The sequence below is a fragment of the Magnolia sinica genome, chromosome 1 (assembly GCF_029962835.1).
Source record: "Magnolia sinica isolate HGM2019 chromosome 1, MsV1, whole genome shotgun sequence".
Lineage (NCBI taxonomy): Eukaryota > Viridiplantae > Streptophyta > Magnoliopsida > Magnoliales > Magnoliaceae > Magnolia > Magnolia sinica.
The window spans coordinates 132,415,327-132,435,664 of record NC_080573.1 but is presented as its reverse complement, the minus strand read 5'-3'; the positions used below and the strand labels follow the sequence as shown (position 1 = coordinate 132,435,664).

The 20,338-nt window shown below is 40.7% G+C and overlaps 1 protein-coding gene across 2 annotated transcripts in view; it reads right to left on the bottom strand.

Moving 5' to 3' along the window:
- The window catches only part of LOC131218078 (developmentally-regulated G-protein 2), a 30,655-nt gene extending 13,981 nt beyond the window's left edge, over positions 1–16,674 (bottom strand). Inside the window, exons 1-5 of one of the 2 annotated variants that reach the window (XM_058212763.1) lie at positions 16,529–16,674; positions 16,282–16,331; positions 15,045–15,129; positions 1,833–1,900; positions 1,431–1,507 (exon numbers count right to left, since the gene is read on the bottom strand). In XM_058212763.1, the coding sequence (XP_058068746.1) occupies positions 1,431–1,507; positions 1,833–1,900; positions 15,045–15,114 (215 nt within the window). In that variant the 5' untranslated portion in view covers positions 15,115–15,129; positions 16,282–16,331; positions 16,529–16,674. The remainder of the gene's footprint in view (positions 1–1,430; positions 1,508–1,832; positions 1,901–15,044; positions 15,130–16,281; positions 16,332–16,528) is intronic. The other variant, XM_058212769.1, reaches the window with a different exon arrangement.
- Between the last annotated feature and the right edge of the window lie 3,664 nt (positions 16,675–20,338).

Here is a 20,338-nt window from a genome sequence, read left to right as displayed (position 1 = left end):
ACATATCCGCCGTGTACGGTTTGCCAAAATGAAGTTGGTGGGTCAGGACAAATTATTTTGGACCAACACGAACCGGAAAATGGAGAGGTCTAGAAATGCTCCAGTCACACACTGGGTAGAGATGAAAAAAAAAAATTCTTAAGGAGAAGTATGTCCCCCTCTCATATCGTCAAAAGCTCTTAGATCAGTAGCAATCTTTTCACTAGGAAACACTGCCCATGTCAAATTACATCGCTAAATTTGATGAATACATAATGCGATGTAATATTGAGGAGGACTCGATGATTACTCTCGCGTTTTAAAACGCGCCTCTAAATCGACATTTAACAAGAAATCCTGTCTCGCAACATCGGCACCCTGGAACAAATGTACAAGCGGTGAACCAGTGCAATGTTTCAATTGCTAAGGATTCAGTCATTGTGCGCATCAGTGTCCCTCGAAAGAGATGAGCATGGCGATAATAAGACGAAGTATATCAGCCTAAACAAATTTTATTTCCTATTGTTTCCTCTTAATCATGTGGTAGGTTAATTATCTTTTGTTACTTGAATTCCTTTATGGACTCTTTTGGTAATCTCTACATTGCATGCTAGCATTAAATCATGTGTTATACATCAATTCCATGCTACACCTCCAAACTCCAGAGGCACGTCTCCATTTCTTCCACCCAACTTGAATTCTATGGCCAACACCCTTCTCAATCCATCCACTCTCATGAATTATTGACCCAAGGTATCAAAAGTGGTAATTTTGGGAACCTTCTTGATCAACAATCTTAACAAATTCCTCGTTTTCACTCATATTATTACTAAAATTGCACTCCATATACTCTGTTTTTTGACTAATTTTTCTTTCTTTTGAATGGTCAAATACACACTCTCACGCCCACACACACCACATGGGTTCTCAAACCCATGACCTCAGAGTTGAAACACAGTGTCTACCACTGAGCCATAAATCTAGCTGTGTTTACTCCATCAATCAAAACTATGCCATCTACATACAACATATACCATGGGATCTCTTCCAGCAAATGCCTTGTTAACTTGTCCATAAGCGAAAAGCTACGGGCTCAATGCCAACCCCTGGTGCAAGCCTACATTAATTGGTAACTCACTTGTCTCACCACTAGCGGTCCTCACATTTGTTACCGCTCCCTCATACATATCCTTAACCACGTCAATATATCCTTTTGAAACTCCTGTCTTTCCCAACACAGACCAAATTAACTCCAAATAGCAAAGACAGCATACAGCAGCTAAAGTGGAATATCTGGTTGCCCAGAAACTGGGACAGAATTTGAGCAAAACTTCCATTATGTCCATAAAATGTAATGGTTTTTTTTCTGAGTGAGAAAGATATATAAGTAGGCAGAAAGATGATATCTACTTAAATCGTATCATATGGCTAACTACTAAGAACAAACAAACCTTGGAAATCCAATTAGTGCGACGCGACCATGGCCAAATTTTGTAACTTCAAACCCCTCTCCAGCTCCACTGGTACCCTGTTTCATAATTTAAGGGAGTGAAACCTACTGCAGTTAACAGTAAACATATGAACCAAAACATAAAGGGGGAAAATTGTGGATGATATGTAGGAAACACTGACAAACAAGAAATTTGACTGGTAATTTCATAAAGCCATCGGTATTTTCATAGTTATGCCAGATAAATCGACCATATCAGTACTTAATGCAAGAACATCAAACTAATGTCATACAAATGCAATTAGTTCTATTACATCATTTAAATGCCTCTGAGAACTACTGCATTGACAGCATTACAAGGAAACAAGTAGTTGAACACAAGACCAAAATGAAATTTGCATACCTTTGGAGGCTCCAACAATTGTGTCCTCAACTTGGCTATCTTTGCCTTAAGTTGTCCCAGATGGTATTCTGTCGATTCAGTGAAATAGATCATATGTATAACTATCAATACCTTGGAACATCACAAAGAAATTTACTACAAAATTCAACTGCAAATTATTGGACTACAGATACAACATCAAAATAATTGACAACGAGACCCCAGGAAGTTTGGAAATAATGATTTCAATTGGATGTCTTTGGCAAGCATACTGAAAAGACATAGGAAACATATTTTAATGAAACAACTGAAAGTAGAATCAGCTACCTCACAGAGAAGAGCCAAAATTTTATCTTCCTGAGTAAAGCCAAAGAAAAAAAATCCCTCAGTCAAGGGAAGACAATCATCGGATTATGGTTTGTTAAAATTCAACACAAAATACCTATTCAAGCTCAACAAAATATAGACACAAGCACACATATCACATTGCCTAGGCCCCCTGATTGCCTGGCACCTAGGCAGTCACCTACTCACCTTAGAAACCAAGATGATCAATAAATAAACATGGAGACCATAAATATCGTTATTTTCTATAGAAAATTTAACCCCGCCAGTGGAAATTTTGTGCTTTCATTGCTGGTTGAAAGCCCGGATAAAGGAGGGTTGCATCAAGACGTGTTGAACCACCCAGGTGAAGTGAGAAATGGGCAAAGTTGGCTAAGGTGTTTCTTGCATGCGACACACTACATCAAACACCCTGGTACAAATGGGTGAGGGTTGGCTAGGGCGTCCTCTACAAGCGACGCACAGCCATGGCACCTGGTTGCAGTGAGAAGTATGCAAGGGTTGGCTAGGGCGTCCTCTATAACCCTTGCCTGTTTCTTGCATGCAACACACTACATCAAACACCCTGGTACAAATGGGCAAGGGTTGGCTAGGGCGTCCTCTAGAAGCGACGCACAGCCATGGCGCCTGGTTGCAGTGAGAAGTAGGCAAGGGTTCTTGTGTCATTTTGGAATAGTGCAGGTAAAGAAGATAGTCCATGAGAAAGGATTTGTCTTGCCACATAGAATACAAGAACATTGACAAGTAAGAATATGGAGTTAGTAGATAAAATGAAACTAAGGAGAGTTAATTGTTGTGGATCTTTACATTAAGCGATAAAAAAGAGGGAGTGAAATTAATAGGCATGAAAAAACAAGGTGGTAGAATTTAAAAGGAAGGAAAACTGTGTTATTTAAATTGATGAAAGAAGGAAAATCAAATGTTGAGAAAGAAATTAATGTTATTTGAAATGAGATGGTTGAGTGCATTAAGAAAGTCCCAAAAGAAGTATTAGGAGTATATAGAGGGAAAAGCCACTAACACAAGGGAACTTGGTGGAATGATAAGGTTCAAAAGCCTATTAGAGAGAGAAGATTATGTTTAAAGACCCGACAAGAACTAGAAATGAGGAAAATTTTGAAGAAATACAGAAATGCCAAAAACAATACTCAAAAAGTAGTCAGGGCTGTTAGGCTAAACATAAGACATGTAATGATGTGCCAAGGTGTTTGATAACAGTAACGGTAGCCATAACTGCCACCGTAGTTACTGTTACGATACAGGTCGTAACAGCCATCGCGGCCATTTTTTTTAAAAAAAATGTATCAGCCCCATAGCGACCCCCTTAAAATAAATAAATAAATAAAGATGATGATATTTCATTCAAAAGGCTGCAGCCAAAAATACCCCCATAGTGGCCGTTACGGGCAAAGTAGTCAATATTGGCCACCATCTATACCAATACAATATAAGCTGTAACAGCTGTTACAGCTATTTTTGTGCGCGCGCGCGCGCACACACACACACACACACCAAAAAAAAAAAAAAAAAACTGTAACGGCACTGTAACGTGCGGTTACAGGCCATTTTCTGTAATGGGTCGTTATGGCCCTGTAATGCGCAACGCTACACACCATCACCACTACCATTACATAACAGGTCGTTACGGCCTTGTAACACAACGGTACAAACTGTTATTGTTACTTATTGATACCTTGGTAACGGGCCATTCTTTCCATAACAGTCATTACAGCCATGTAATGCATAACAGTTCCCACCATTACCATTACATAATCGCTGTAACATAACTGTTTTTTGAATACCTTGTGATGTGCACAATAGATTGGAGATAAGAAGGTGAGAAAGATGTCTTCAAACTTAAAAAGATGCGACAAAGGGCAGGGACCTAGATCATGTTAGATGCATTAAGGAAGATGACCAGAGAGTACTATTAAAGGACAATGAGATCAATAAAAGATGGAGAAGCTATTTCTATAACTTATTAAATAACCACCACTCTAAGAGATTAGGAACATAAGAAACTATAAACTCAAATGGGGCCAGATATAGTAGATTGTTGTCGGAATTGGGCATCTGGAATGTGAAAGATGAAGACAAGCAAGGCCCTAGGACCAAATGCTATACCAGTAGAGGATTGGAAGTGCACAGAAGATACAGGTTTTTTCTTCTTTATTTTGAAAGTAAGCTACGCTCAAACCTAAGACCTCAATGTTGAAACACACCTATACTACTGAGCTACAAACTATGAATTCCATTTATTTTACTTGACAAAGTTATTCAACAAGATTATAAGATCGAAGAAAATGCCGAACGAACGGATGAAAAATACTATGGTACCTATTTATAAGAATAGAGTGGCATTGTTCACTCCCCAAGTATAGGGTTATGATGTAGTAATAAACTCGGTGAGACCGAGGTCGAATCCCAAGGGACTGATACCTGTACGTTATCTGAAACTCACTAGAACTAGAACTAGATTAAGATAAAATCTAAATCAGGTGGATTTGAGGAATAATAATGAAATAGTAAACTAAAATACGTAGATTCAAAGGAAGGAAACTAGGGATTTAGAGGATCCACTTGTAGAAATCAGAGAGATCTTATGCCTGTATCAAGAATCAGGGAAATTAAACTGAACTTACTTGATCTAGTTTTCAAGAGATGAAAGGTATATGAATTAGAATGGATTCCATCACCAAACCATGCCCAGGAGACAAAGTAAACAACAGAATTAAACTAATTACCAACCAATCAACATGCTATGAAAGTTAGGAAGGGTACCGTCATCCGACCATGCCCAGGAGACGATGGTGAACAACAGGGCTTCCTGACGTCATAAGCATCAAAAGGAGGAAGAAATACTCAAAGCCACCGCAGATCTATTGTAATTACAGTCACAACAAACCATAAAAAAAACTGAAAGTATTAATTGAACTAAAATCAACATCAGTCAGTCTAAACAAGAGGCACAAGCAAAGTCTCTTCCATCAGACTACAAGCTTCACCTCTTAGCCTAGCTAAGAGGTTCAGCCAGACATGGACGGCTAAATCTCTTAAAAATAAAATAAACAACTAAAAATAATAGGAAAGGAAAAAAAACAAAACTCTCTCTCGCTGCTCCACGCTTCACGTCCCAGCTTCCCTTCCAATTCGCCTCGTGTCTTCACCTGTCCCTCTCCTCTTTTATAGATCTAGAGTCAGTGAACCGACTCCGTTATGCTCCACCGTTCGCAGCAGACTCCTCGCGGAACTCTGCTTCTACGCATGAAAACGCATAGTTTTGTTGCGTTTGGAACAAGTGCAAGATGAAAAGTGAAGCCAGTCCGGTCGATCCGACCACCTAGGAGGAGTTTAGACCCCAGAATCTGCAACTTGAATGGTCTGGATCATCAAATAGATCGACGGAGATGGGCCACCACTGTCCGGAATGTCCGAAATTTTCGGACGTGCGTAACATACGCACAAGAGCTGCGCTGAGCTCTCGGTGGCACCCACTTTGGCTATCTTTCAAGAAATCCACACCGTCCACCGGATTACTTAAGAAAAACCATTCAGACCTGATCGATTTTGGGTTAAAACCATGGTGGCCCACAGTTTATTTTGTTACACAGTCTATTCTGCGTTTTGGAATATCAACAGCCACCTGCACTTCATTCCGCGATTCCTACACCTAGGCCATGTTTATAGGGCCCTTTTACCCCTAATGGACGATCCCGATTATCTGGATCATGGACCATTGTGGCCCACAAATTCCGTCCGCAGGCTCTGTTCTTGCGCAAACAGAGAGAAAACGGACTTCTTCCGCTGTGCTGCTGGCGGGGCCCATGATTAAATTCAGTTAGGAAATCCACACCGTCCATTGAAATCATGACGACAAATCAGTAGGGGATGACTAGTTTCTGTTTGTATTCAGTGTGGCCCACGTGATTGATCATACGACCGTCTAACCTTTGTTTGGACGATTGGAAATCGTTCCTCACTTCCTTCTTGAAATCTGTCACCTAAGCCATGGTAACATGGACCATGGGAATCTGATGGATGGTCCAAATTTATCATCTGGAAAGCGAGTGGGGCCCACTGATGAAAAACGGACAGACAGTGTCCATCCGCTGTTGCTGCGGAAGAAGAAGACGGGTCAGCCTGTCTTTGACTGGGCTGACCATCCGGTGCACGGCCGGTGCGTGTACACTATGTACACGCACTGTTCATGTAGGGTCCACTGTGATGTTCGTGAGACATCTGCTCCATCCATTTGCTGGGTCACTCCATTTAAGGCGTTGAGAACAAAATTGAAGCATTTTCAGATACCAGGCGGGCCCCAAATCACTAATTTATGGGCTGATCTGTCCGTTGGGCCACTTCCAGAGGGATCCAATAGCTGAAATTTGACGTGTACGGTTAGTTTTTGGTCCTCGAGCCATATATAAAGTTTTGAGCCGAACAGATGATGGAAACCCAGTGATCTTGCATTCTGGCTGACTTTCTGGCCGCTTGAGTTTCAGTTTCTCAATTTTCGCGGATCCCTGGCGTGTAATTCCGTCGATCTTGGTCCCCTGGAGTTCGTCCCTTGCCTTTAGTGTCATCAGAGCGTTAAATCCATGCTTTAAGCTCCCTTTTCAGTCCATGCTCGTAAATACACTCTGCATCACAAACATGATTAAAGCGGGCCATTAAACGGTATCATGTTCGTAAATCCAAGCAATAACTGGGGTCTAATATGCAATATTTGACCCTCAATAGGCATACAGAGTTGCATTAACTATTGTGGGATTAAACTTGTGAATCGAATCAAGAAATTTTGGGAGTGTTTAAGCAAAAAGATGAAGGCGTGAGACAAATCTATAAGTAAATCAGGTCGGATTCATGTCAGGAAGGTTAACCATTGAGATTATTTTCCTACTTAAACAATTGATGGAGAAATATGGGGAACATAAGTTTTTTGTTTTTTTTTTTTTAATGATGTCAGGGTGTCCCTGCCCCATTTTAAGGCAAGAGTAGTCCCTGCGGATGCATGCAATCACCCGCAAACCACATGCATCGGGTAATCCTGGGGAGGGGAATCAAACTCGTGTCTGTGGGGAGCAAATTCACGATGCTAGCCATTCGCCCAAACCCTGTGCGGGTATGGGGAACGTAAGAATAGTCTCCACATTGTCTTTATTGACTTGGAGAAAGCATATGATAGGATCTTTTGAAAGATAATTTGGTGGGCGTTGGGGAAAGAGACTAAGAGAGGAGTCTCAAGAGGATATTTGACATGATTAAGGATATGTATGCAGAAGAGCTAACAAACGTGAGGACCACCATAAAGCATGTATTCTTTTGCATTGGTTTGACAAGTTAATAAGGCATTTTTAGAAAGCGGTCCCGTGGTGTATGTCGTTTGCAAGTGAAATAAATTTTATTGACAAAACAAGAGAGGGAGTAACCACAAAGTTAGAAAAAAGAAGGGATGCATTATCTACAGGTTTTAAAACTAGTTGAACTAAAACATGGTATGTGGAATGCAATTTTAGTAATAATAGGAGTGGAAACAAGGAACTAGTTAAGACTATTGACCAAGAAGTATCCCAAAATGACCATTTTCAATATCTTGGGCTGGTAATTGTTGACACATGAATTTTGGGAATTAGCCAAAGCAGGCCCCCATACATCTGATGGCACTATTGTGCCGCACCAACTCAGCTCTAGTAGCTTTGCGCCGAATGATGACATCATCACATCGAAATGAAGAAGCAGGAAATCAAAGAAAAGATAAGCGCAACCAACTACCAAGGCAAGCGCAGAGACCCATGCCTCCAGGTGTTGTGAAGATCAGGCCCACAACCCTACAAATATCCCCAACACTCATTAGAAAAGGGGTACGAAAAAGGAGGAGAGAAGAACATAGGACGATGAAGAGAAGGACCGAGAAGAACTCGAACTTCAGAAACTTTAGGCACAGACACTCACTTGTGAGCTTCACTTGCCTAAACCTCTTGCCCCCTTCATTGGGATGGCCCTGCGCCCTGAGCTAGGGACTCCAATCAAGGGAGAGGCTTTACGCCACGCACTGGGCCATCACAATGCAAGTCTTGATGCCAAGCACCACACACTATCAAATTGAGCTCTATGCGTAGGTGTAGCCCCACCAACAATATTTGCACATAAGCGTAGAGTTCTTCTTTAGCACACAAGACAGCTACGGGTGCAAACAGCCCACAAGATGGTTGCGGGCACAAACAGCCCACGAAGAGCCTCTCATACAACCATGCCCCAAATCAGGCGCATACCCTCCCTAAACGGTTAGCGCTGGGGGTAGAGGACCTCAGCATATGGTGAGAGCTAGAGAGTCATCTCCTCTTCACCCTTGAGATGGGAGCCCCAAGACCATTATCGAGACAACCACTTGTGTACACCAAGGCCATCACAACCCTCTTCATTCCAAGCACTTTGAAGATGAAGAACCAAAGACCAAAACATGTCTTAGGCCACGCCACAGGACTCCTTGATGAGAACATCCAAGCACCATACCAGAGGAGGAGGGCTAAGCCAGTCTCCTTATGGTTAGACGGCCATTACATGGGGCCTACTTGGCCCAATTCACATTCCTAGCCACGTTAAAGACCCCACACGCATGTTCATGCATCTTTAAAAACCCTACATTGGGAAGATGCACGTTGGCCACATATAAGAGCTTGATGGACACATCGGACCGTTGGATTGGGTGAACATGATGATCGGACCATTGGATCATCATCATCGGACATCTTGATCGTAGACCCCCATGGGCCACAAAATAGTTTAGTGGTTTAGATTGTTTACATGCTTCATTATTTTTGGTATACCTTATATTTGTGTTGAGATTATGGAGTTAGGAACAACTTTTAATTTAGTAAGCATCTTTATGTTGAGAATCTTATCTGAAAGCGTCTTTTTGTAAAAGGTCTTTTCTGATACTATAAAAGAGAAAGATGGGTGTGTGAAGCCCTAATGCCATTATTTTGAAAAAAAAAAAAGTTTTCTGTTTTCTCTTCTTCATGTGATTTGAATAATATTCCATGTTATTTGGATCTTGGGTATGGTGTAATTCCATTCCCCATTCAACGGAGGTGCGAGGCTTCCGTCTACAGTCTATCTTCCTTCTCTCTTCCTTTCTATCCAAAAGAGGTATTTTCCCAAAAACTTCAATTATCTTCTTCCTTTCCTATCCAAAACCATCCAAATCATCATTTTCTTCAACTTTTCATCATCCAACTTCAACCCCAACCAAAATTGACCATTGAGGACCCAAAAACCCTAGCCAACGACCCACACGTGCGAGCCCCTAGGCTGACCGTATAGACAACCGATCAATCCTTTGATTTCCCCTTGATTCCCCCATCAAAACTCATTGATTCCTCATACATAACCCTGCCCTAAACCTTAGATCCCCAATTTCCTATTTTCCCCAATTTCTAAAAACTCTAATTCCAAAATTCTCAATTCAAATGAACCCTAATTTTCTAAATTTCAGATTTTCTCATTCGTAACCCTAATCATAAAACCTACAAATTTGTCCCTTGAGTGTGGAACGTGCCTATACTAAATTGGAAGTTCTATCCTTCCATCGGGCCTAGTTTTAATTGATTTATGTGATTTATTACCATGCGGGCATGTGATTTTAGTTAAATCATATTTTATTTCCTATTGTTTAATCTTAATTACTTGGTGGGTTAGCATCTTTTATTAATTAAATCATGTGTCCTGTATCAAATTTGGTATCAGATCCACATAGGTTGAGCGTAGGATTTTTGAGTTGAGCTTAGGTTAGAGTCACATCTAGGGTATAACTTACATCTAGGGTTATTAGAGCCTACATTGGATATAAAATCTAGGATCGTATAGCAGATTTTTGTTTCTATTTTAGAGTGTTCCATTGCTGATTTTTCAGCTAGCATTTTCCACTTATACAATTGCAAAATTTTCAGCTAGTAATCTCAGGTTATCAACTTGCTGAATTTTCAGTTCATAATTTTCATATTACACTCTTGCTGAATTTTCAGCTTGGTACTCTCAAATTGTCATTCTGCTGAATTTTCAAGATAGTATTTCAGCGTGCTGAATTTTCATATTAGTGTCTCTAGTGTGTCCAATTTGATCTCTAGGTTGGTTTTGTCTTTGTCACAACATTACCCTAGGATCTAGGTGTAAGAGTTACTTTTGTATGCCCACTCGTTCTGGATATAGTTTTGGCCTACATCCTAGTATAAATACAGAATAAATTGCGGATGCCCTTAACACTATCAACAACCGTCTAACGGCCATTGAAGCGCACAATAGGACCACTGCAACTCAATTGACCGTGACCAATGCGCGCGTCAATTATCTTGAAGCATTCCTTCGGGCGAACCCCGCCACTGGGAAAGATGTCCAATCACAAGTTGGAGATCAAATTGAAGGAATTGAGACTGTGCCACTTGCAATTATTAGCCACGCCATAAGCGAAATTGTAGAAACTGATGATTGACGCAAGAATTCAATTTTCCACACTTACACCTAATGTGGTAGCAAAAACTGCAAGGTGATCATTGATAATGACAGTGGCATCAATGTGGTCTGTGCTAGCACCGTAGGCTGCTTAGGTATGCTTGTCGTTCCTCACCCTCAGTCCTATCGAGTCTCATGGGTTGATGCGTCTTCGATTCTGATTTCTCAGTGTTGTCCCATCCCCATCTAGTTTGGTTCTTATGTGGACACGTTGTTGTGTGATATTTTGCCTATGGATATAGGCCACATGGCAGGCCTTACTTGTATAACATGGACGCAACACTACTCGATCGCTCGAATACGTGTTCGTTTCTATACGAAGGCAAAAGGATTGTCTTGAAGCCTCTCCCGCCCAAAAGCACTCCGAAAAAGGAAGAAGTCAAGAAACGCGATCCTAAAGATGTGACGAAACTCCAGCTTGAGTCTCTTCCTATAGTTAATGCCAAAGAGTCTAAAAGAGAGACTAAAACTGAGTTAACGTTGTATGCCCACATGGCAAGTGAGGTCACACCTAAGGTTATTATGGAGATGCTACCTGAGGTTACAGCCGAGGGTAGTGTAGAGTTACCATTTGAGGTGAGTCCGGTATTGGAGAAGTCCAGTGTTGTTATTTCAGAAGACATACCGGATGAGTTTACACCTGTGCAGGACATTCGCGCATTGACTCTACCAAACCTTCATCAAGATCAAATAAGTCCCGGGGAGGAAGTGAATTTGGAAAGACAAGTAGATGAGCCTAGGACCCCTATAGATTGCATACCCATGTCAGTGTTCCACAGGCCTTCAGAGTATGCACATGCGTCTACACGACATATGCATGACTTGCATGTGGAGATTAGAAAAAGAATGAATATAAGTAATGAAACATACGAAAAGGTTGCTGACTCACACCATAGGTTTAAAGAGTTTGTTGTGGGTGATGAAGTCGTTATTAGAATACGACCAAAAAGGTTTCCTAAAAATTACAAGCCCGTAGCGTTGGACCATATAAAATCTTGAAAAGACCGAGTTCAAATGCTTACTTGATAGATCTTCCACCTAGCATGGGTATCAGTTCCCCATTTAATGTGGAATATCTTATACCGTTTCATAGACCTTCCCCTAACCATCACATGAACTTTAATGATTATGCCCCTGACGTGTCCCATTACCCATGGCCATTACCTGACCCTTCTTCTCAACCTTTACCACCCATACCATCCATACCTACGAGAAGAAATGAGAGATGGATGATACCTAAGACGAAGAAGCAGTTTCCACACGACATGGAGATTACTAGGAGTACCTTGTCAAGTGGAAGGGCAGACCAAAGTTAGACAGTACATGGATCACAGAGATAGAGCTTCAGCGACGAGACCCGGATCTCCTCGAGCATCACTGCATCTTTATTTCGCCAGAGGTAAAATCTCCTCAGTCGAGGGGAATTGATGAGAACATCTGATCACCATACCAGAGGAGGGATAAGCCAATCTCCTTGTGGTTAGACGGTCATTACATGGAACCCACTTGGCCCGATTCACATTCTTAGCCACGTTGAAGACCCCACGTGCATGTTCATGCATCTTTGAAGACCTTACATTAGGAAGATGCACGTGGGCTACATATAGGAGCTTGATGGACACATCGAACCATTGAATTGGGTGAACACGATGATCGGACCGTTGGATCATCATCATCGGACATCTTGATCGTGGATCCCCATAGGCCACAAAATAGTTTAGTTGTTTAGATTGTTTACATGCTTCATTATTTTTGGTATACCTTATATATTTTTTTAGATTAAGGAGTTAAAGAAAGATGGGTGTATGAAGCCTTAATGCCATTATTTTGAGGGGGGAAAAAATTGTGTTTTCTCTTCTTCATGTGATTTGAAGAATACTTCATGTAATTTGGAGTTTAGGTGTGGTGTGATTCCATTCCCCATTCAACGGAGGTGCGAGGCTTCTATCTATCATCTTCCTTCTCTCTTCCTTTCTATCCAAAAGAGGTATTTTTCTAAAAACTTTATCTCTCTTCTTCCATTCCTAGCCAAAACCATTCAAATCATCCTTTTCCTCTGCTTTTCATCATCCAACTTCAACCCCAACCGAAATTAACCATTAAGGACCCAAAAACCCAAGCTAACGACCCACATGTGCGAGCCCCTAAGCTGATCGTATGGACAACTGCTCAATCCTTTGATTTCTCCTTGCTTCCCCCATCAAAACCCCTTAATTCCTCCTCCATAACCCTGCCCTAAACCCTAGATCCCCAATTTCTAAAAACCCTAATTCCAAAATTCTCAATTCCCATGAACCCTATTTTTCCAAATTTCAGATTTTCCCCTTCCTAACCCTAATCATAAAACCTGCAAATCTTATCCCTTGCATGTGAAACGTGCTTATGCTAAATTGAAAGTTTTATCCTTCCATCGAGCCTAATTTTAATTGATTTATGTGATTTCTTACTATGCAGGCATGTGATTTAAGTTAAATCTGATTTTATTTCCTATTGTTTACTCTTGATTACTTGGTGGGTTAGCATCTTTTGTTAATTGAATTACTTTATGGACTCTTTCATAATCTCCACATTGCATGTTAGCATTAAATCATGTGTCCTGCATCACTCCTACTCCGGTTCATTAATGAAACCCACTCAGCCTAACTTTCTTTGGGCGCACAATGTGGAAACATCCACATTTGCGAATAGACCGAGTTTGGAATACTCAACAACCTCTCAAGGACAGCAATGACTCCTCATTACAATCAAGAAGCTCCGAAACCCTTTAACTGCAAATTATCCATTCTCACACTTTGTTGGCTAATCGTTTATATGATGCCATTGCCTCTCACAGTCAACCTATGATGCTAACCATGGCTATATGAGACACCTAACGCCCAATGGCTAACAAAAAGGTCAAAACACCATTCCCAATCAAACAAATACAACTAAACCTAGCAAATACATTTTGTCACAAACAATAATTCATGTGTGGAGAGATTGAGAAGGATCATGCTCATCGATATTATCTCTATCTCTAGCTACCAACATTATCAACGTTGCTAAGCTAGAGATAGAGATAATATCGAGGATATTTCGATAATATCGGAGATACTCCAAACAATTGTTGGAATAAGGCTTAGATGATGATATGCTATATAAAATCACATGTAATTAAATGCGTAGAGAGAGAGGGAGACTTTATTTGCACATTGGTCCTACTACAAGTGTGAGTGTAACTATGTATACAAAATTTAGACATTTATGTAGGCCAAGCATCAAATAAATGACCATGAGCTGATTTTACACTGAATCATCAGATAAAAGATAATCCCCTCCTTGACTTCAGCAAAATTTGAAATCTAATATTATCCCCAAATATTGTGAAAGGAACTGTATCGTGTGCATTAGGGTTCTCTATCTAAATTCCTTCAAGGATTTTTTTTTATGATGATGGGGTGTCCCTGCCCCCTTTTGAGGTGAGACTAATCCATGTGGATGCACATAATCACCCACAAACCACGTGCATCGGGTAAAGTGCAGGGAGGAGAATCGAACCCGCGTCTATGGGGAGCAAACCCACGACACTAGCCATTCATCCAAACCCCGGGTGGGTAAATTCCTTCAAGGATTGTTTTTCCTCATATTTTTGCTCTTGAAAGCAATTTAATGATTGCCATAGCTTTGAGAATTTTTTTGATAGAGAGAATAGAAAAAATTTCAACGAAAAAATGTTACTAATGGAAGGGGTAAAAAAAAAAGAGAAAGGAATTAAAATAGAGGCAACTAGAATTCTACAAAAAGAGCCTTTAGAAACTCGTCCCTTTGCAGGTGTTGGAACCTTCATTTCCTCTCTAGGAACATGGCAAGAAGTTACATTTAGAGTTGAAGCCAAAGCTTCAATCTCGTTGATGATTTGCAAGTTCAAAGATAAGGCAAGTATTTGGGGGGAATAAAAGTATTACAAGATGCACCATCATGCACTAGAAGTGAAGAAAAGAGAAGCCTTAGGATAAATATGCATCATGCAAGCATGCATTTCTTAGCTATTTTGCAAGAGAATTAAGATTTCCACCTACAATTGATTGTATACTTGGAACAAAGACTAATGGCCTGTTTGGATGTATCATGTATTAATGTACTCCAAAATGAAGATCATGTAGAATGAGGCACAACCCACGTGCATTCTTGAGATGTGGAACGATTTGGAGCATCCTCAAAAAAGCACATGGTGGGATAAGGAAAACACTCCTCTCCAAAATAAAAATGGCCAGAACAAAAATGGTTTGGACCCATTTTCATTAGATTCACATTTTGGATGGTGGAAGCATGGGTCCACCAAGACATCTAGGTTCCACCAAAACAGCCATAAGCAACACCAAGGAGAATGCAAAGAATAACCTGTAGCTTTATTTTTCTGTGTCCGTGCCATTTCAGCTTCAATTTCTTTAATCTTCTCTATGATACCCATCTTTCTTTGTTATATCTGTTAGCAAGAAAGAAAAAAGGCTTCCTGTCACATACATCATTGGAATCAAGGTAAAAATCAAGTTTGGAGGCTGTAGATGTCTTGCAATAAAGAGGACAAACAGAATTGAGAAAAGTGGTTTCTGTCAAGACCAAACCTAGACATGGATTCATAAAATTCAATGGAAAGGTAGGGACAAACAGTGAAAAATGTGAGCAAGAAAAATCTCCAAATAAATTTGATTATATGTGGAATATATTGTCTTGAACAGGTTGTAATACCAAGCTACTAACCTTTAGCTGATTTTTCAAGTTAAAATTTGGTATATGCATATTGAAGCTGCTTATAAACCTAACACTCCTTTCAGGAAACTTAACATGAGGACAGCGCAGCACGCGACTTGAAATCCTGGCTCCCGTGCTCATGGGGTGGGCCCCAGTTGCCGATGGACCCTCCACAAACCATACAGATTGAATGATCCTAACCACACCCAATTGAGCATTTTCCATTCGATGCTCACTATTGCCAGTGATTCTTCATACTGCACATCACTAGGTCACTGACCAAGTTGTCCAATCAGCAGGAGCAGTGGGACCTACCCAATGAATGGTTTGGATCATTGACCATAGTGTTAACTAAGTGCCCAACTTGAGTGCAGTGCCACAAACGATTAAATCGATGCCCCTGTGCTAAAGATAGAGACCTGGTCATGCTTGGCTCTATGGTCTTCTAGTAGTCTGCGACTCAACAAGCCCACACGTTCTCTGGTCCGTTACACTCATCTCCAAAGAGATAATAAGCCTACTCTGACTTCATTTTCTACTCTTCGCCATCTCTCAAAATAACAAGAACAGTTCCACATGACAATTTCCATGAAAATACAATACAGTCTCTCTCCCTAGCACGAATAAATACTGCTAATGAAATGTTACACACTCGTCATACTAAAATTTCTGCAAAATTCCAACTTCAAGAAGAGGAAGCAACAATAAATCAAATGGAGTGGTAAGCTGAAATCGGATTTCATGTTTGAAAATCGTGCTTGGAAGCATATCATTTGAAACACACTCATCAGGTTCAAAAAAAAAAAAAAATTTAAAAAATTTAGAATAACACCACCGTATGATATTGGAATTGGGCATGGATGGAATCATCTAACAAATCAGTTACCTGAAAACAAATCCGATGGCTATAATGAATTAGCGCAGATGACACGAATCCTGATTAACATTATAAAAATGTATATTAGAAGATCGGAGGAGAAGAGATGAGAACTGGAATTCAGTGTATAAATGTTCCTATCTAAGATTTATAAAGACGGCGAGAGAAACCCCAACCAGAGAATGGAGGAAGGATTGCATGCAAGAGGTGGCGTATTGCGCACCTCCATGGAAAATATTTAGGGTTTTATGCCTACCTTCACTAGTTAGAGACGAAGATGGTTGGAAGACGAGCCTTTGGAAGTCCTCTCTCTGTGTCTGTTTCTCGTGAAGGAGAGGAAAGAGAAAAGTAGGCACAGGCGGCTCCGGTTCGACTGACGGGATGACGTTTCTGCTATTATACGCAGGGGAGATTAATCAGCCAGGCACGCGTGACAGCGATCACGCCATCGCACGTGCTTACTGCGAAATCCGAGCTGCTCTTCAAGTGGAGTTTAACGTGTAGATTGAATGTGGCGTGCTGGTTCTGTGATCTGATATTTAGTTAATCTTTTTAGCAATCCATTTCTTATGTACGCTTCTGGTCCACTTAGATGAGGGGTCCAGCGTCGTCTTCAGAAAGGTAATCTGCCTGATGGATTCCACCTGATAAGCGGCTTGGATCTCTCACCTTAGAACCTGAGTTGGCAAGCGCACCTCCGTAAGTGCCCTCATAGTATGAATTTTCTCGTGACTTTAGTTCCTGGCTTCTACTTAGAATCTAGGACGCGGATTGCTGTGGGAAAGCCTTTCGCACCAACTTCTTGCGACGTTATCTAGGTGGGCCCACCGTGATGTTTGTGAGAAATCCACTCCGTTCATCTGTTTCTCCCTGTCATGTTAGTAAACGGAATAAAAAATGAGGCAGATCTAAAACTCAAGTGGGCTGCACGACAAGAAGATGCACCCCGGCTTCACCAAGACAATACAGCCCTTACCATAGCCCAACTTGATATATGTATTCTATATCCAAGCCGTCCATCAGTTTTTCCAAATGATTTTATTGCATATCCAAAAAAAATGTAGAAGATCTAAATCCCAGGTGACCATCCTCTATGAAACCGTGGTGATTGAACACTACTATTATAAACCTCCCAGGCACCACTTATTGTTTCGGTGATGTTTTTTTGCCAACCTGTTGATAAGGCCACATAAACCGACAGGTCATCTAAAGCTTGATGAAGGCATAGAACAAATATCATCCTGATCAAAAACATGTGTGGCCCATTAATGGTCAATTTCCACTGTTTCCTATGGTGTGGTCCAGTTGAAAATTGGATCTGCTTCATTTTTGGGTTCCTACTAAAGTGATCAGGCAAAGAGGATGAATGGCATGGATATTGTATACATACGTCAATGTGGTCCCCACATAAGAGTTGCACCTAATCCACTCCTAAGTAAGGGAACACATTGCGCATTGCCTATTGACTAGAAGCCCATCATGATCTCTGTGTCTCATCAAGCCATCCATCTGTTTTTCAAGATCATTTTGAGTGGACCACACCACAGCAAAACTACATTCATTCATGTAGGTGTGACCTTATAAACAAGTTGAATGACAAATCAACATCACTCTGTGTGGGCCCTAGGAAGGTTTCAATGGTGGACGTCATTGTCCCCACTGTGTGGTGTGGTCTACTTGAGCTTTGGATATGCTTCAGTGTCGTGCCCTAAAATAAGTTAGTAAAACAGGTAGACCATGTGTATAAGACAGATGCATCACAATGGGTTCCACAGTGTTTACTCAGTATGCAATCCACGTCCTTAGATTAGACGAAGGTTCATCAATGGGCCAGGCCCAGCCAGTACAAGGTCTGCCCAAGTCCAGTCACAAAATGCTCTCAACACAAACAGGCCTGAGCCCAGCCCTGGCTTGTACGAGCCAAAAACAATCACACCCGAACCTTGCTTGTTACGATCATATAGACCCCGAGCAAAGTTGCCACTTTTGTGCAAGATATGAGCTGTTCGATATGCATACCCCAACATGAATGATATATTACAAAAATGTCCTTAAAACTGTTAGGATTAAAAAAAAAAAAACAAAAGGATCAATGGGACATTTTAGATAGACCACAATTACAAGGTAAAACAGGGTAAAAGCACAAGAATGAAGAGGGCCAATTGCTTGAACTATAAGTGGAGTTTCGAGCGAAACTCAACCAACTAAAAGTAAAAATTTTGTGGGCCCCAATACTTCCTATGGTGTGGTCCACTTAGCTTTGGATCTACTTTATTTTTGAGCTCATGTCCTAAAATGATCTGTCAGAATAAATGACTGGCATGGATTAAACACTTACATCATGGTGGGCCATAGAGTTTTGCCACGTAAACATGTCAAGGACTTCATGCAAATCCAATAATCCTTTACCTATTAAATCTTGAAGAAATGCCAAAGTAAATCATTTTACTTATTTATATTAAATTACAAGTAATTACGCGGAGCCAAACAGAGCAAAAAGGGTACTTACAACACGCAGAGAAACTACAGGGAAAGAAGGCATTGGCTTTAGGCAGGCACCCAATAACAGGGCCTACCTGCAATAGACATTGAGTGTGTAAATTTTGGGATCGTAAATGGGTTTTTTGCAGGAAAATCTTCACCACAGGTTGCCAAGCAGCTACACCCTTCAAAACACCAAAATGCCATTATCAATATCATTAATTCAAATGCCTTTTTCATATATAGTGGGTTGTTTTTATGGCTGGATTTGTTTGTGTGATGGAAGTTATACTGGCCCCAAAGTACATAAAACGGCAGCAGATAGTCTAGCCGTATACACTCAACAACAAGGATTGAAAACCAACATAGGGTAAGGAGTAGTTCACCACTGACGCCTGGTATTATCGATTTGTATGAGGAGGTTTTTTGATGGATATAGCAGACATGGCCTGTGTTTCATGAGCCAAACTGATACATCTATGATTACTGGTTTTCAGACCATACTTAAAACCCTGTGCAATGTGCAATGACCAAAAGAGTACCATTCAGATCCTCCAAAAGGAGGGCAACAGTTTTGTACTCAACAAGCGAAAGTCCATCAGGTTGACAGTTCAGATACTCTCAAAAAAAGGACAAAGGCTCACCTTCAACAACCAAACATCTATCGTTAGAATCCTGTATGAAAGACACAGCGGCTATACTACAAGCAAAGACAGTTCCCACTAGGGACTGCCGATATTTGGATAGTCCCTCGGAACAGCTAAACCACTCATCGGTAACAAATCGGTTTAATCTTTTGTTTTTCTTATGTCTAAGTTGAGGCTCATCTCATAAATGATTTGGATCAGTGAAATATGACCCTACATCCAAAGGCTAAGTCTCAACATGTATTATATCAATTCTTCATTGAAATACGACCTCGGAGGCATTATATGCATCATGTATAGTAATGATGTACTATCAATGAAAAAGCATTTTGTGTGCGCGGCAAACATAAGACTCATAAAATAAAATAAAATTTCCATTGCATGAAATAAATATCTGTCATTTTGATTGTGAGTTTCACGTTGTCAAGCACACATGGTATTTTTTCATTAACAAAACGTCATTATTGTGCGTCTAAAGTTCCAACATATTCTTATAACAAACTTCTAGCTCTGGAGTGTGCTAAAGAATTATGGTGCATGCCACTAGAAAAGAATGTTTGTCATCCCCACATGCAACTCTACATGCAGCCATAGGCAGTAAATTGGCACGTGTTGTACATGTAAGCCATGTCTTATGCATGACCCACCAAATAGATCATTTGGGTAGAAAGACTATCCATTGTATTAAGTGTGGCCTACCTGACACATAAAGTCTCAAAAAACTGTTGATCGAGTGCCTTTAATCTTAGTGTAGAAAAGACCTATCTTGGTTTGACCAGTGTCTTGTTCAGTCCAACTGAATTACAGATGGATTTTTTGGTTGCACATTGTCTACTTTTGCACGTTTTCAGTTTGACCAAATGTGTGCGAGTCCGTTCAACTCAGTTCAACCGACGGACTGCATAAGTGCGGGTTTTATTCCTAATCTTATACGGGCT